A 17,850-nucleotide genomic window follows, 5' to 3' on the forward strand; every position below is an offset into this window, starting at 1 on the left:
GTGTGTGTGCAATGCATGTATGCTGCTTGTGCATGCATGCTGTTGTTTGTGTGTAGTATTTTACATCAGGAGTTTCAACCTTGATGGTGTTTTAGTCCGAATACGATGTGTTGTTACTGCGTGAGACTGCCAGTGTACTGAGATGTGTTCTAGTGTGATGTGATGTCTTGTTATGGTGTGAGTAGACAGGGCCAGTGAGAGTTTGCTTAGGTGTATTCTAGTGTGATGTGATGTCTTGTTATGGTGTGAGTAGACAGTGCCAGTGAGAGTGTGCTGAGATGTGTTCTAGTGTGATGTGATGTCTTGCTATGGTGTGAGTAGATATTAGGGCCAGTGAGATTGCCGGTGTGTGTTGATGTCAGTGGAATTGTCATTGTGTGAGTAGAGAGTGTGTTGAGGTGTATGTCAGTGATGTGTTGTTAGTTTGTGTGTGTGTGTGTGTGTGTGTGTGTGTGTGTGTGTGTGTGTGTGTGTGTGTGTGTGTGTGTGTGTGTGTGTGTGTGTGTGTGTTCACTGGGAATGCACTGCTAACACACATGCAAACATGCACACACGCACACAAACTTTGTGTGTGTTGAGGTGTATGGCAGTGTGATGTTGTTATTGTGTGTGTGTGTGTGTGTTCAGGGCTGGACTGGGGGGAGAAATAGGGCCTGGGCACTTTTGGCTAGCGGCAGGGCCGGATTAAGACGACCCGGGGCCCCTGGAAGGCAAATTTAGCGACACATTTACATAGACAGTGTCATAATTACAAGCTAGTAAGGGTAACATGTCTAACAAGTGTACTCAACATAACGGTTGATTTTTTCAATATTGTGTCCTTGTCACAATTTTCCACTTTTGGCCAATCAGGGGCCCCCTGGCAGTTGGGGGCCCCTAGGCTGCAGCCATATCTAGCCTGTGCGTTAATCCGGCCCTGGCTAGCGGCACAGAACTGACTCACCGGTGGGCCCCCGCACCCTCGTGGGCCCCTATTTTCAGAAATGTTCCAGAAATTGGTTAAGAATTTTTTTCTTCTAAAAATAGGGGGTGCGGGGCCCACTGGGAAATGCCCGCTATGCCAGGTGGCCAGTCCTGCCCTGTGTGTGTTGATTGTGTGAGTGTGGTGTCAGTGTTTCCCCCAGAAAATTGGTTAGTCAAGGTGGTGAGGCTTCGAGTCTGTCCCGGGGGGGGTGGGGGTGGGGGGGGTGCCACTCGCGATGTCACGCGGGGGGAGGTGTTGGCGGGGTTTGATGTCACGCACGGCACGAATACTGTTTCGGGGGTTTTATTTAATTATATATATATATAATATAATTAAAATTCACAATAACAGTACAGCGTTTAGATGAGCAGCTGCAATTCTTGGGTTGCAGTTGACGTCATAGTGCTGCCCCTGGTGGCGATCTACAACTGCTGGTGGACAACCCTCGCTTGGAGCCATTGAAACCCATTCAAAAGTACATTTTTTCGATGTTCGACAGAATATTTTTAATTAGACCTTAAGACACACCATGGGTCTTGTTTAAAAGCTGAGAACCCCAGCTTTCCATACCTGAAAACGGTATTTTCCTAGCATCTACCAATCCGAAGGTAGCCTACTTTAAGTCCAGGGTTACTTTTCTAAAGACAGCGTTTTGTTTCCTTGGAAACGGACGCAGTTTGCGTGATGTGCTATTTACGCCGCGAACCTTAAACGGTGGTCAACACTGTGTTTTCCCCTTCCAAAATGCCTCAATTCACAATCGCCAAGTATCTCTCCCTACATGCCGGGTCCAACCGCTTGCAGTAGTCGCTCATGTCCATGTTTACGTTGTCAATGAGCTTCCTGTCCACCATATGAGCTGAGTTACTGTATCATTGTGAGTAACACATAAACCGCGTCCGTTTCCAAGGAAACAAAAGCTATCTTTAGAAAAATAACCCCGCACTTAAAGTAGGCTACCTTCGGATTGGTAGATGCTAGGAAAATACCGTTTTCAGGTATGGAAAGCTGAGGTTCTCAGCTTTTAAACAAGACGTGTCTTGGTGTGTCTTAAGGTCTAATTAAAAATATTCTGTCGAACATCGAAAAAATGTACTTTTGAATGGGTTTCAATGGCTCCAAGCCAGGGTTGTCCACCATTTCAAATTCGCACGCTCCAGTGAAGGGGCATTCTGACGTAACTGCAACCCAAGAATTACAACTTACCTTCTCAGTTATTCCACCGACGATATGGCAACGTCTGGAATCTCTCGCTGAACCATTGAATTGAAAATTAAAATTGTTTCAAAATATGGCCTCGAGGATGGACACACATGGCGTAGTAATAAATCCGACCACTAGGTGTCACAATTTAGTCCAACCGATGTTGTCCTAGTGCCTGCGCTTGAACATGCATTAGGCCTACAACTTTTTTTTTTTTTTTTACAAGTTTTTTTTTTTTTTTGCCCTCGGACGCATTTTTTTTTTTTTTTTGATTTTTTTTTTTAGGGAACGTAGCCAAGGCGGGGGTGGGGTTTAGTCAAGGCGGCCGCCTTGATAAGAAAGCGCTGGGGGAAAGCCTGACTGTGGGCAGGTGTGCATGGAACCCCTCTCAACAGCTGCCAACGATACACTAGAAGCAAAGCAAGACAACATGTGAAGTCTGTCTCAGTAGTCATGGAGGTCAAGCAGCACCTGTGTTACAAGGATGCTGCCACTCATCATACTGACAGGAGCAGTGTGTGTGTGTGTGTGTGTGTGTGTGTGTGTGTGTGTGTGTGTGTGTGTGTGTGTGTGTGTGTGTGTGTGATCAATCACTGGGAAACATTTGCTCCTGATTGCTCCATATATTTCTTAACACACATTTTGTTTTTATTTTTGGTTTGTGTTTCTGTTTGTTTGGTTGGTTTTTAGTTTTTAACTTTGGCATGATCTACGGTGATTTAGGGAGGGTATATCACCTCAGAGGAAGTTACATTCTGAGGTTTTAAACAGACCAATCAGCATCCTCCTCCTGCAGACCCTCTGCTTCCTTTGAGAATGAGGAAGTTAAGACTGGGGCACCTGAAGACGACGGCTACTTTCTCACTTGACGACACTTCACAAAACACTCTGGTGTACTTTTTATGTCACTTTTGCTGAAACCGAAAAAAGATATATAGGTTGTGACTGATTGTGGAAACGTTGGGGATGTCGAAATCATTGTATCTTTAGATTTAAGAAATAATTGCAGTTGATTAGTCTGCCCAGCTGAAAGTGAAAGGAAATATGTAGGATATACGAGGTGTGCCAGAACTAGTATTTCGTGAGTACTCGTGAATTGGTTTAAATTAAAATAAGAAAATCATTTTCTGTTTCAGTTTTTACAGGAGACAATGGCGTCAAAGCTAGAAGAGGACCTCACCTGTGCAGTCTGCTGTGACATCTACATGGATCCTGTCATAATGACGTGTGCTCACAGTGTGTGTAAGGCCTGTCTGCATCAGTTCTGGCAGAGCAAAGGATCCAGAGAATGCCCCTACTGCAGGAGGAAATGCTCAAGATCAGCATACCCACCCAACATTGCGTTAAGGAACCTGTGTGAGACATTCTTAAAGGAGAGCAGTCAGAGAGCTTCAGCAGGGTCTGAGGTGCTCTGCAGTCTGCACAGTGAGAAACTCAAGCTCTTCTGTCTGGAGGATAAACAGCTTGTGTGCCTGGTGTGCCGAGACTCCAAAAAACACACTGGTCACAAGTTCCACCCAATAGATGAAGCAGCACTTGATCGCAAGGTTAGTTATTTTATCTTTTATATATACAGGTCCTTCTCAAATAATTAGCATATTGTGTTAAAGTTCATTTTTTCCCCCATAATGTGATGATAAAAATTAAACTTTCGGTAACACTTTATTTTAGGGACACATCTATTAGCACTAATACATAAAATATTAATGCATGTGTAAGTAACTTGTAAGGCATGTACTAAGCAAAATAAGACAGTTGTTAAGCATGTATTCACAAATGTCTTGTTCATGCACAATAAGGGATTTATTACCAATATAACCTTAGTAAGGACCTAGTAGACCTAGATTTCTATGTATGTGTAAGCAGTAAGGGCCAGAATACAATGTGTATAAGCTCCTGGTACACTGTGTGAACAAACCCTGAACAGTGTGAAAACAGATGTGGAATAAGGGTCCCTATTCTAAAGTGATGCATTGCTCAGCCCAGATGGCTTAGGGCCCCCGCACTATAGGGCCCCCCCCGGGAAGCAAAGTGTAAGAACAATTCAGAGTCTACATTAGTCTCAGTAGGTATGAAGATCTCACATACACCAATTAGTTTTAATTGTAAAAACCCTACAATAAATGCAGAATATAATGATGAGTAATAGTTTGGAAGCGAAACTAAGCTATTCCTTTCTGATAAATAAGTTAATGTTTGAGAAAACTTAGCTACAAGAAGTGCAGTGCATGATGGGTAGGCTACGCCCTTAGTCAGAAATGCAATGCATGGCCAATGCAGCAATGATAATATTTCTGTTGTTACGTACATGGCAAATTGTTTGGATAGCAACTAAATTTCACAAGTGAGGGGAGGAGCTAAGGACGTAGGCTCAGAGCTGGGTAGGTTGTCTGTTGGCCTAGATTGCGTACCCATCATGCACTGCACTTCTTGAAGCTAATGTTCTCAAACATTCACTTAATTATCACAAAAGAGTAGTTTAGTTTTGCTTCAAAACTATTATTCTAATGTTCTGCATTTATTTTGGGTTTTTTTTTACAATTAAAACTCAGTGGTACATGAAAAAAAATTACATCTCACCAACCCACCGCCATTGACAAGTGTACGTTCAATCCTTGCTATATATAGGCTCTTGTTACCTCCCTCTAATTGATATGAACAAGAGAAAACTAGATAACTCAGCTGGGTAAATACTAATTATTTGATATACCCTTACACTTTGTAGATTGGGGGGGCTAGGTAGTGCAGGCCTGGGTGGTGTGGGGGCCCTAGGACTTTGGTAGTGCAGAGGCCCTGAGCCATCTGGGCTGACCAATGCATCACTTTAGAATAGGGACCCTTATTCTGCATCTGTTTTCACACTGTTCAGGGTTTGTTCACACAGTGTGTCGGGAGCTTATACACATTGTATTCTGCCACTTACTACTTACTAATAAATAGAAATATAGGCTTACTGGTCCTTACTAAGGTTATATTAGTAATAAATCCCTAATTGGGCATGAACAAGACATTTGTGAATACATGCTTAACAACTGTCTTATTTTGCTTAGTACATGCCTTACAAGTTACTTACACAGGCATTAATATTGTATGTATTAGTGCTAATAGATGTGTCCCTAAAATAAAGTGTTACCAACCTCATATGTTTTACATTCATTGCACACCAACTGAAATATTTCAGGTTTTGTTTTGTTTTAATATTGATGATTTTGGCATACAGCTCATGAAAACCCAATATTCATATCTCAAAAAATTAGCATATCATGAAAAGGTTGTCTAAACAAGCTATTAACCTAATCATCTGAATTAACCAATTAACTCTTAACACTGGTAAAAGCTTCCTGAGGCTTTAAAAAGTCTCAGCCTTGTTCATTACTCAAAACCGCAGTCATGGGTTAGACTGCTGACCTGACTGTGTTTAACATTGAAGTCAATGGCAGTGGCATTGCATGAGGGTTATGAAAGCCCAGACATCATTGATGCTTAGCTGTCAGCTGTTTTTTGTTCTTTGATCTGGTGACCCACACTTCCCTCTTCATTATACTCCATAGATTTCCATACCAAGTTTTTCTATTTTTAAGAAAAATCTAATTCTAATTTGCCAGAAATGAAACCCCATTGAAAGTCAATGGAATGTTCTGTCTGGCAAATTAGAATTAGATTTTTCTTAAAAATAGAAAAACTTGGTATGGAAATCTATGGAGTATAATGAAGAAGGAAGTGTGGCCGCTAGTTATCCAATAGGCCTAGTGTGTGTGTTTTCCCTGAAACGCAACTCTGTCTGACCACACCCCGCATTTTTTGTTTGTTTCTTTGTTTGGGGGAGATTCATTAAGAACAAGACGGTAACACACTTTGCAGTGCAGCTATTTGGAAAAAGAGAAATTACCAACCGGTTCCGCTTCCCAGCTGATTTGGCGACGTCTTCTGTGTCCTAATATCCACACGTGTTATTCAGTTAGTTTGACTCTGGCTTGCTAAACTGTGAGTGGATTTAATGAGTAAGATTAACATTAGCATTAATTAATATAGGGCTAACCCTTGTGGAAAAAATACTTCAGTAATAGCCTATTTATTTATTTATATTTTATATCATAATATATTAGCCTATATATATTATCATAATATAATATAATATAATATAATATAATATAATATAATATAATATAATATAATATAATGTAATATAATATAATATAATAATATCATATCATATAATATCATATAATATCATCTCATATAAAATCATATAGCCTACTAATATAATGTAATATAATAATATTTACATGGGTATGGGCCCTGGGACACTGCACACTGGAAAAAAATGGGCCTCAAAATCATAAAGGTTAAGAATTCCTGACATAGATGATTCCCTGGTCAACTTAAATATGGGAAATTGTGAAAAACACTATACTTACAGCATTGATCTGGTTGCAACAATACTGCATTGCATTAAAGACTAATCCCCTGTGTGATTCCCATCCATAGGAGGAGTTGAAGACTGCACTGCAGCCACTACAGAAGAAGCTGAAATCATTTGAAGAGGTGAAGCTCATCTGGGATGAAACGGCAAAACACACCAAGGTGACAGACAGAGACATCAGTACTGTTGCTATTATAGTCTAAAAAATGTCAATTATTGTCCCAAGATTATTTGTTCATGAAAGTAAAATATACAATGTTCCTAGGTGGTACTGCTGTCATCAAAAGAAAAGTATGACAAACTTGTGTGGGACTTATCTCATGTAGATTGAAGAGTAATTGTATGCGGGTATTTATGAAGTAATTGAAAAGAAAAGTATTAATTGTTCACACATACAGTATGGTCCCATTGGATTTAGTGTTAAATTAAATTGAATGTTGAATTACAGAGTTGAATTTACATGGTCCGTGTTGTTTCACAGTGCTTAATCAACACTCATGGAGTTAAAATTGATCCCTCACAGTGAATTGCACCATATGTGCTCAGCCTTGTTTGTGTCTTCATTTATTTGTCACTTAGTCACTCCTGTATTGATTGATCTGTGTTCTGGTCGTGCTGAATAACACATCTACTTAATATAACACACACACGAATATACCTGTAACTCCATCCAGACTCAGGTCCTCAGCACAAAGAAGCAGATCAAGCAGGAGTTTGAGAAGCTTCACCAGTTTCTACGATATGAAGAGACATCCAGGATAGCTGCACTTAGGAAGGAAGAGAAGCAGAAGAGTCGTATGATGAAGGAGAAGATTGAGAAGATGAACAGAGAGATCTCATCTCTTTCAGACACAATCAGAGCCATAGAGGAGGAGATGAAAGCTGATGATGTCTCATTCCTGCAGGTAATATTTATTGTCTTTTAAACAAGGCATATTAGAATGTAAATTCTGATCTTGACCTCTAAACCAGGAGAATGAGGAAGTGTCTGGCTTTTCCATTTCTATGGAGTTGCTCATACCACCCCCACACCACTATTACTCACAACACACTTGGATTTATGGAACTAGGTGCAGCCAGTTGTGGCAATTGTAGCTACAGTGTACATTCAGTGGAATACATGTTGCCTTAAAAATATGTTCATTCAATTAACTTAAAGGGCAATTCCGGCCAGTTTGGATTCATATCCCATCTTGGGTGGACCCAGGGAAAAGGATGAAAGGGGAAACCGCGAGAAATTTTCATGCGTGCTGCGCAAAGTTGTTCAATTGCGCTGTTTTCGGTTAAACCCTGGCCCGTCGGGCAGGTATTTGACCTGTTTTAAAGCTCCTAGCGTGCATTAAAACCTTTTGAACGATTTGGCCGTGGTGTGTGGGTCCATACAAGTCGATCTAGTGGTTCACAGTTCCATTAGGTAGCACAGGTACGATACAACAGGAGTTTTCAAAAGTGGCGCACCTACCTCTCTCAGCTTCCGCCTTCCAACTACGTCCGCAAAATGGTTTGCCAAAGTGATACTTCATAGTAATCCATTTTATTTTTGTCCACCAAAGACGAGCCACAAGAAACATATTCACACGTTCCCATGTCCTGTGTTGTTATTGTCTCGCAGATTCACTTCTGTCACTGAACGCAGTTTAGTGATGTCACGGTGTCACATGACTCCTGGAAGGAACGCAATTCGCTCATCCAGTTATTATAGAGAGAGAGGCGCTGTCGTAATATACTGTTTGATATTTTGAGATGGATCCTCCGTTGGGGTGGTTAAATTGAAGAGTTTGGTGGCCATGGTTATCTTTTTCGAACCAGAATATTTGTTACAGATAAAGATTTATTCCTTCCAGGAGTCATGTGACACCGTGACGTCACTAAACTGCGTTCAGTGACAGAGAAGTGAATCTGCGAGACAATAACAACACAGGACTTGGGAACGTGTGAATATGTTTAAATGTAAAAAAGAAATCAGTGGATACATGTGTTGTTCAAAATGTTAAATATACAAACCCCAACTCCATAGAAGTTGGGACACAAGGTAAATTGGCAATAATAACAAAATACTGCCATTTTCAAAATGTCTGATTCCTACATTAGATGGAGAACGGCACAAAGAAAACATATCAGCCATCAAAACTGACCAAAATTATTGTTTTGGTGGATATTCGTGAATATGTTAAAACAACACGTCTCAAAAGAGTTGGGATGGGGACAATATAAGGCAGCAAATGCCAAGGATGACTAAAAGCAAAACAAAATACAACACTTAACAGTTAAATACATTAACTGATGAGATCATTTTATATAAAAAAACAGTGTTAATTCTATCTTGGACATGATTTCACCAGCCTAAATGGAGGGTGTATTCCTTAATATTTTTCAATGTTTTCCTTTCTGTAGTGCTTACAGTGTGACAGCTCTTGAGCAAAAGCCCGCCATTTTATCACCTGCTGGTCCTTATGATGGAGTTAAACGATTAAAACATAGTAGAGAATGCAATTTGTCTTTACTATGTGGCAGTAATTGAAGATCTCCCTTCAAAATACAATGCATGAGTGGCTTTTCATGCTGTTTAAAACCCATTTATATCATTCAGCACTGTATTTAACTCTACAGATGAGCTAGAGCAGTTTAACCAATGCACTACTCCACCCCCATGCAGGGGTGTATCCAGCTTTCAAAAAGTGGGGGTGTTCTCAGATGAAATATAGCCACCAATCCCCCCCCCGCCCCGCGCGACAATTTCAATATGCCTAATAGGTCTTTCAATTGGCCTTCGTAGGCCTATATAGGCCTACCATAGGACTGTATTTGTACAGACACAAATTGCTCTTGCAAGTACATCCAGTTTATATGCATCACAGTATCTTGTATGTATCACAGATATATGATTCAAAAACCCAAACTCTCTGGAACGCAATCAGTATCCATGACTAAAATTCTCTGCTGGGCTTGCCAATTGCACCAAGTTTTGCTTTCATTTGGTAAACTCACTCACACACACTGAAAATTAACTTGTCAACCCAAGAGCCAAATATCTGCCCCCAAAATCAACCAGACCCTCAACAAGTCGATTATTTATCTGTTTCTTCCATTCTAATGCCATAGTGAATTTTGTCATACTGTGTTGCTACAAAGCAGATATTTAATACAAGGCTTAGTGTGATGGTTGTTGTAAGTTGTGATATTAAATGAAGGCTATAATAGGCCTATGCATGCCGGCAACACACTTGCTGATAAACATAAGCCACCTCAGTGCACCAGTTTGAAAAGTATTATTGATAAAAGAGCAGATGCACTGCTACAGTAGGCCTAGGCTTATGGAAATGATACACAGAACACCTGAATAATGTCTTATCAATGAACAAAATTGTAGGCAAAAAAAGATTGCGAGGATACAGCATGACCAGCCCTGGTCAGTTTGCAAGCTCGAGTCTTGCCTGAATAATGTGACGGTAGGCTATGTGCGGCGCAGATCAGTGTCACTCCCTCACAACTCTAGAACTAGTCTCATGGCTGGGAAGACGGCCGTGGTGTCTCATCTCCACTGCATGTAGCCTATCCGAGCTCACATCGCAAGTAGGCTATTAAGCGCAAACAGACTCTGAGTCGACTGAGCGCAATCCCAAATTCAAACGCGAAAACACATAGCCTACGACATTCCAATATGTAGCATAGCAGCACATTCCACAGCACAGCTTTCAACAACCAAACTGCGTTGCGTTGCCTCGAACACGTTGGCGTTAACATGACACAACACAGAGTAATGTGCAACTCAGACACTAGCAACAAATGAAATGAGCAACAACAAAATTAATGGTAACACTTTATTTTAGGGACACATCTATTAGCACTAATACATAAAATATTAATGCATGTGTAAGTAACTTGTAAGGCATGTACTAAGCAAAATAAGACAGTTGTTAAGCATGTATTCACAAATGTCTTGTTCATGCACAATAAGGGATTTATTACCAATATAACCTTAGTAAGGACCTAGTAGACCTAGATTTCTATTTATGTGTAAGCAGTAAGGGCCAGAATACAATGTGTATAAGCTCCTGGTACACTGTGTGAACAAACCCTGAACAGTGTGAAAACAGATGTGGAATAAGGGTCCCTATTCTAAAGTGATGCATTGCTCAGCCCAGATGGCTTAGGGCCCCCGCACTATAGGGCCCCCACTCTACGCCCCCCCGGGAAGCAAAGTGTAAGAACATTTCAGAGACTATATTGGTCTCAGTAGGTATGAAGATCTCACTTATTCTACTCATTATGCTAATGTGTAATTGGAAGCATTATATAGCAAGGATTGGACGTAAAGTTATCAATGACGGTGGGTGGTGAGATGTCATTTTTTCATACACCAATTAGTTTTAATTGTAAAAACCCTACAATAAATGCAGAATATAACTATGAGTAATAGTTTGGAAGCGAAACTAAGCTATTCCTTTCTGATAAATAAGTTAATGTTTGAGAAAACTTAGCTACAAGAAGTGCAGTGCATGATGGGTAGGCTACGCCCTTAGTCAGAAATGCAATGCATGGCCAATGCAGCAATGATAATATTTCTGTTGTTACGTACATGGCAAATTGTTTGGATAGCAACTAAATTTCACAAGTGAGGGGAGGAGCTAAGGACGTAGGCTCAAAGCTGGGTAGGTTGTCTGTTGGCCTAGATTGCGTACCCATCATGCACTGCACTTCTTGAAGCTAATGTTCTCAAACATTCACTTAATTATCACAAAAGACTAGTTTAGTTTTGCTTCAAAACTATTATTCTAATGTTCTGCATTTATTTTGGGTTTTTTTACAATTAAAACTCAGTGGTACATGAAAAAAAATTACATCTCACCAACCCACCGCCATTGACAAGTGTACGTTCAATCCTTGCTATATATAGGCTCTTGTTACCTCCCTCTAATTGATATGAACAAGAGAAAACGAGATGACTCAGCCGGATAAATATTAATTATTTGATATACCCTTACACTTTGTAGATCGGGGGGGCTAGGTAGTGCAGGCCTGGGTGGTGTGGGGGCCCTAGGACTTTGGTAGTGCAGAGGCCCTGAGCCATCTGGGCTGACCAATGCATCACTTTAGAATAGGGACCCTTATTCTGCATCTGTTTTCACACTGTTCAGGGTTTGTTCACACAGTGTGTCGGGAGCTTATACACATTGTATTCTGCCACTTACTACTTACTAATAAATAGAAATATAGGCTTACTGGTCCTTACTAAGGTTATATTAGTAATAAATCCCTAATTGGGCATGAACAAGACATTTGTGAATACATGCTTAACAACTGTCTTATTTTGCTTAGTACATGCCTTACAAGTTACTTACACAGGCATTAATATTGTATGTATTAGTGCTAATAGATGTGTCCCTAAAATAAAGTGTTACCAAATTAATAAAGGTTGTTTACTTTAAATTGACCACAGTCAGACAACCTCTTTTCATATTCACCAGAAGTTTAGGCCTACATGAGCTGAAAACTGCAGAAAACGGGCTCTTGCTTCGCCAGTCTACCGCCTGGTATTATTGTTGTGAAAAGTAAAATAATGCTCGTAGAAAGCCACAACGGTAAACATGAATCAGATGGATAGGCTACCGGCTTCTTGGGCATGATTGAGGAGGGGAAATTATCCTACCTGAAATAGCTTCTATCCATGCTTTTCTTCCAGATTGGCGTCTCATTCGGCGAAAATACAATTTCTATTGCACTTTAAAGACATTAAATTAAAGTTAGGTTATGTTCTGCCATCACCAATGTCTTGCATAATCTGCCGGGAGTTTTGGGGAGCTTTGCTACCAGTCGCTTGTGAATAATCTTGCTGATTAGCAACTTGCAAGCTATGGAATTCTGACCGATTGTATCATTTTTTCCCCATCGTGCGGAGGGGTGCCAACAAAATGTTTGTAACTCGGTGCAACTGAACAGCTCGTCACTCAGTCACCGAACCAGAATTTTCATGACCCGCTATCAGACTGCATTTTTTTCCCCGATGGAGAACATGTAGGCCTAAGCTAGACCTAAATATGAAATATATTGCTTCTTCTGTTAACAGCTTAACCTATGCTGGACATGCTGCCCTCATGACAGGCAGTTAACTTTTGCTGATCTAAAACAGTCCGTCATTGAATCCTTTTCAGTGACACTTCGTTGAGGGCGTCTGCGGCTGGGACTACTTCGGTCTGCAGCATGAAAAAGCTGTGCCCGCGCGCTTGGTCAGCACCGCCGCCAGCACGCTCTGCAGGCTGCTCAAACAGCTGTAGTAGCCTAATATTGACGCAACTGTTGCGCTGGAACAGGCTACTACAGTGAAACAGAGTGATAGGCTATAACGAAAGCAAACATTTTCAATTTCCCTACTTTGACAGGCGTTTTTAGTGGGCAAAAGTGGGGGGGATGAAATGGCCTTCCAGTGAAAGTGGGGGGGATGCAACGTACGCACCCCCCCCCCGTCGGATACGCCCCTGCCCCCATGCCATCATGGAGGCTGACTTTTGAAGTTAGCACTAACACAAGTTGGATGGTCCATTTTCACTGTAGCACAGGATGTGCAAGACTATATTGTTTTAAAAAAAGAATTGACCTCTGCAACTCCTGCTGACTTCTGTAACCAACGGACAGTTTGCCGTGTCTTCTGGGTCTATTTCAAGTGAGCTCGGGTGCATAGGAGAATGTTAAACCCCTCTATCATTTGCACACATGTAGCATTTTTAATATGGTCCATTTTCAATAGCTGTAATTCTTGGAGTGCTGGAGTGAGACTACAGCGGACATATATTTCATGATGTCATGAACCTATACAATGATTTTAATGACAAAATATGTGTTATATACACTCAATCATGGTAAATCAAAGAGAATTCAAAAATGTATGTAATAACTATGGTAATTATTCCCTCTGCATACAGCCTCTCTGTGATGGTCTTATACCTGGACACTCATATTGTCCATCAGTACAATTCATTTTGAAATGTTCTTCTTTGTTGTTTTATCTTATTTGGATGTTTATTACATCTCACTGATCCCCGTCCCAACTTATTTGAGATGTGTTGCATTTATCAAATTAGAAATGAGTACATATGTCCCCCAAAACAATATTTCTTCTCGGTTTTAACACTTAATATGTTGTCTTGTCACTATTCTCTATCTAATGAATGGTTTGAATGTTCTGAAAATGATAGCGTTTTGATTTTCTTCACAGTTTACCAAATGTCCCAACTTCATAGGAATTGGGGTTTGTAAATTGTACAATTAAATAAATAATAATAATCGTACATTCACCTTCATAACAATAGAGACAGATTCTCAAGGTCGACTAAAACAAAAACACATCATGTATCTTCTCAGTCACCCACTACAAACAATTATGTTAACTCCATAACATTATTTTACTTTGCAGAACTACAAGAGCACTGCCAAAAGGTGAGTGATGTAAACAAAATACAAAGATGAGGAAGGATTTAAATTTTGTCAAGTGTGAAAGTGTACCATGTAGTGTCTTTCAGTTGTCACCCTGTGTTGTTCATCAGTTGGAGAGCAAGGACTGTGTGTGTGTGTGTGTGTGTGTGTGTGTGTGTGTGTGTGTGTGTGTGTGTGTGTGTGTGTGTGTGTGTGTGTGTGTGTGTGTGTGTGTGTGTGTGTGTGCGTGTGTGTGCGTGCGTGTGCATGCGCGTGTGTGTTATTGACAATATGTGGTGAGTGTAGTATATTGTAGTGTGTGAGTGTAGTGACATATGTACACGGGGCCAAATTAATTCACATAGGATAGATATTTTAAGTGTCAAGTGTGAAAGTATAGCATTGTTTTTTCAGTTGTCACCCTTTGTTGTTCATCGCTTGGTGAGCAAGGACTGGATTAGGGTGTGTCTGTGTGTGTGTAATGGTGGCAATCTGTAGTGTAGTGTGACACGTGAATGAGAAGGCTACGGTGCCTACACTGACCCGAATACAGGGATGCCGTGGTTATATACTTCACTGGTGCCTAGATGTCCCTCCTTTGTGTGTGGGGGTGGGGGTGAGGTGGGGGGGGGGGGGTGGGGGTAGTGTATACAGGGGGTTGTTGGAGTCAGTGTGCGTGTCATGTGTAGACTGTAGAGGCATAGTATGAGGAGGCGACTGCATCCTGTTTTTTGTCTGTAGTTCTGAACCCAAACCCACAGCAGCACTGACTCCTGAATGTTATTCCAGAGCCCAGTGCACACAGCAGGATCCGGAGAGGCTTTCAGGAGCTCTGATCAATGTGGCAAAGCACCTGGGCAACCTGAAGTTCAGAGTCTGGGAGAAGATGCAGGAGATTGTTCAATACAGTGAGTATGCACACACACACACACACACACACACACACACACACACACACACACACACACACACACACACACACACACACACACACACACACACACACACACACACACACACACACACACACACACACACCAGTGACAGTCAATGTGGCAGGTAGATTTTAAAATCTTCCAGTCACTCACAATTTCTATCACGTTTTCACCAGTTCATATTCAACCGTTCCAAACATTGTAATGCCAAGTAAGATAATTTCCTGATTCAGTTATTGTGATGCCAATGACTCTTTTCATTACCAATTTGCTTAAACATTTGATGTTGGATGCTGCGTATAATTCAGCATTAACCTGGGTGCCAGTAGAAAAAGGTTGACATATTTCACCTGCCAAAGGCCAAATTCACGCGTGCTTATTTCCATCCCTGACACACACACACACACACACACACACACACACACACACACACACACACACACACACACACACACACACACACACACACACACACACACACACACACACACACACATTTGTGTATTATGTTGTTTCCCCCTTTCCTGATTCCTGCCTTCTGCACTTTATGTCTTCATGTTGGCTGTAACAAGTTATGATGGTGACAATAAAGGCGATCTATCTATCTGTCTATCTATCTATCTATCTATCTATCTATCTATCTATCTATCTATCTATCTATCTATCTATCTATCTATCTATCTATCTATCTATCTATCTATCTATCTATCTATCTATCTATCTATCTATCTATCTACCATTCACATCCTCATCCACTTCGCTCATGCCTCTGCTATGACCATCATTCTCATCCCTAACACACACCTCTCAGTGTTCAGCTCATGTGTGTGTTCTTCCTCTCTGCAGCTCCTGTCACTCTGGATCCCAACACTGCACACCCACGACTCATCCTGTCTGAGGATCTGAGCAGTGTGAGACTCGGTGATGAGAGACAGCAGCTTCCTGATAACCCAGAGAGATTTGATGTTGTCCGTGTCATGGGCTCTGAGGGCTTTAACTCAGGGACACACTGCTGGGATGTGGAGGTTGGGGAGAGTAATGATTGGGGCCTGGGTGTGATGACAGAGTCTCTCCAGAGGAAGGGAGACATTAACCATATGAGTGGCCAGTGGCTAGTGGGGTGTGGTGATGGTGAATATGTAGCAGCTAAGGCTCCACTTCATGTGTATCACCTCACGGTGCAGCAGAGACCCCAGAGGATCAGAGTGCAGCTGGACTGGGACAGAGGAAAGCTGACGTTCACTAACCCTGATAATAACACACACCTACACACCTTCACACACACTTTCACACAGAAAGTGCTTCCATACTTTATGTTTCACCCAAACACCTCTTTCAGGATCCTACCAATGAAATGTTGTATTAGTCTGAATCCTCACAGTTAGAGCCTCTGTGTTACCATGGATGACTAGAACACAGAACACTGATAGTAGAACATGTTCAGTGGCGGTTTTAGGAAATCTGAGGGCCTGGACAAAGAACAATTTTGAGGCCCTCCCATGATGTATAATTTCAGGAAAACGAATGCTGTAATGCAAGGATGAGGCCCCTGATTTGACAAGGCCCTGGGCAACCTTGCTCGATGCAAAAACCGCCTATGAACTTCTATAACTAGAAATTAATTATATTAATGATATAATATGTGAAGATTAACCATAAGTGTGGTGATGAGTTTCATTTAAATCACAGCTTCATTTGAGTGAAATGAAATCATGGGACAGTGGTCATAAAACCACAAGCGTCACCTAACAAAGTACTGGGGAGAAGGCCTGTGCCCACCCACTTGTCAAGTCCACCCAATCAGAAGATTGTTTTGATTGATTGACAGCTTTAATGAAGTGACTCACTGTGTTTGTTTTGGTTTAGGTTACCTGTTTTATTCTAGTCCCCCCATGTTATGATATCTGGCTCATACCTGGTCTATGCCATCTATTAGTTAAGAATTACATCTTCAGGTACACAGAAGCACACTCAAAATGAAAACAAGATTTCTGTCACAGCTTCCATTGAGGGAACAAATGACTATAAATTAAAAGGATACAAATCTATTATTTTGTCTGTAGTTTCCAGATCATGTATTAAAAAATAAATAAAAGCAAAAATCTAATAAAAGTGCTATTCAGATCTACAGTGTTCAGAGTTCTGTGTCGCTCATTTACAGTCTCATTCTCTAATATAGCAAGCAAGGTGTATAGTATCATTGTGCGTGTGTAGAGAGTGTGTTGAGGTGTATGTCAGTGATGTGTTGTTAGTTTTTGTGTGTGTGTGTGTGTGTGTGTGTGTGTGTGTGTGTGTGTGCGTGCGTGCGTGCGTGCGTGCGTGCGTGCGTGCGTGCGTGCGTGCGTGCGTGCGTGCGTGCGTGTGTGTGTGTGTGTGTGTGTTCACTGGCATTGCACTGCTAACACACACATGCAAACATGCACGCACACAAACGTTTTGTGTGTTGAGGTGTATGGCAGTGTGATGTTGTTATTGTGTGTGTGTGTGTGTGTTCAGGGCTGGACTGGGGGGAGAAATAGGGCCTGGGCACTTTTGGCTAGCGGCAGGGCCGGATTAACACGACCCGGGGCCCCTGGGCTACAGGTTGCTGTGAGGCCCCCTGGAAGGCAAATTTTGGGACACATTTACATAGACAGTGTCATAATTACAAGCTAGTAAGGGTAACATGTCTAACAAGTGTACTCAACATAACGGTTGATTTTTTCAATATTGTGTCCTTGTCACAATTTTCCACTTTTGGCCAATCAGGGGCCCCCTGGCAGTTGGGGGCCCCTAGGCTGTAGCCATATCTAGCCTGTGCGTTAATCCGGCCCTGGCTAGCGGCGCAGAACTGACTCACCGGTGGGCCCCCGCACCCTCGTGGGCCCCTATTTTCAGAAATGTTCCAGAAATTGGTTAAGAATTATTTTTTTCTA

At 41.5% G+C, this 17,850-nt stretch overlaps 1 protein-coding gene across 1 annotated transcript; it reads left to right on the top strand.

Moving 5' to 3' along the window:
- The first annotated feature begins 2,993 nt into the window (after positions 1–2,993).
- On the top strand, positions 2,994–16,320 carry LOC134460552 (zinc-binding protein A33-like). Its single transcript, XM_063212932.1, has 7 exons — positions 2,994–3,058; positions 3,304–3,714; positions 6,656–6,751; positions 7,265–7,495; positions 14,002–14,024; positions 14,790–14,908; positions 15,782–16,320. Exons 2-7 carry the CDS (start codon positions 3,319–3,321, stop codon positions 16,318–16,320), a joined length of 1,404 nt encoding a protein of 467 aa, XP_063069002.1. The 5' UTR covers positions 2,994–3,058; positions 3,304–3,318.
- The last annotated feature ends 1,530 nt before the right edge of the window (positions 16,321–17,850 follow it).

Source organism: Engraulis encrasicolus, chromosome 13 (genome assembly GCF_034702125.1).
Source record: "Engraulis encrasicolus isolate BLACKSEA-1 chromosome 13, IST_EnEncr_1.0, whole genome shotgun sequence".
NCBI classification, from domain to species: domain Eukaryota; kingdom Metazoa; phylum Chordata; class Actinopteri; order Clupeiformes; family Engraulidae; genus Engraulis; species Engraulis encrasicolus.

Bases quoted from the DNA above. Each gene is read 5' to 3' on its own strand.
- LOC134460552 (XM_063212932.1), top strand. From the start codon at position 3,319: ATGGCGTCAAAGCTAGAAGAGGACCTCACCTGTGCAGTCTGCTGTGAC. The intron at 3,715-6,655 runs GTTAGTTATTTT...TCCCATCCATAG, and splicing joins AAGCAGCACTTGATCGCAAG to GAGGAGTTGAAGACTGCACT. The intron at 7,496-14,001 runs GTAATATTTATT...TTTACTTTGCAG, and splicing joins ATGATGTCTCATTCCTGCAG to AACTACAAGAGCACTGCCAA.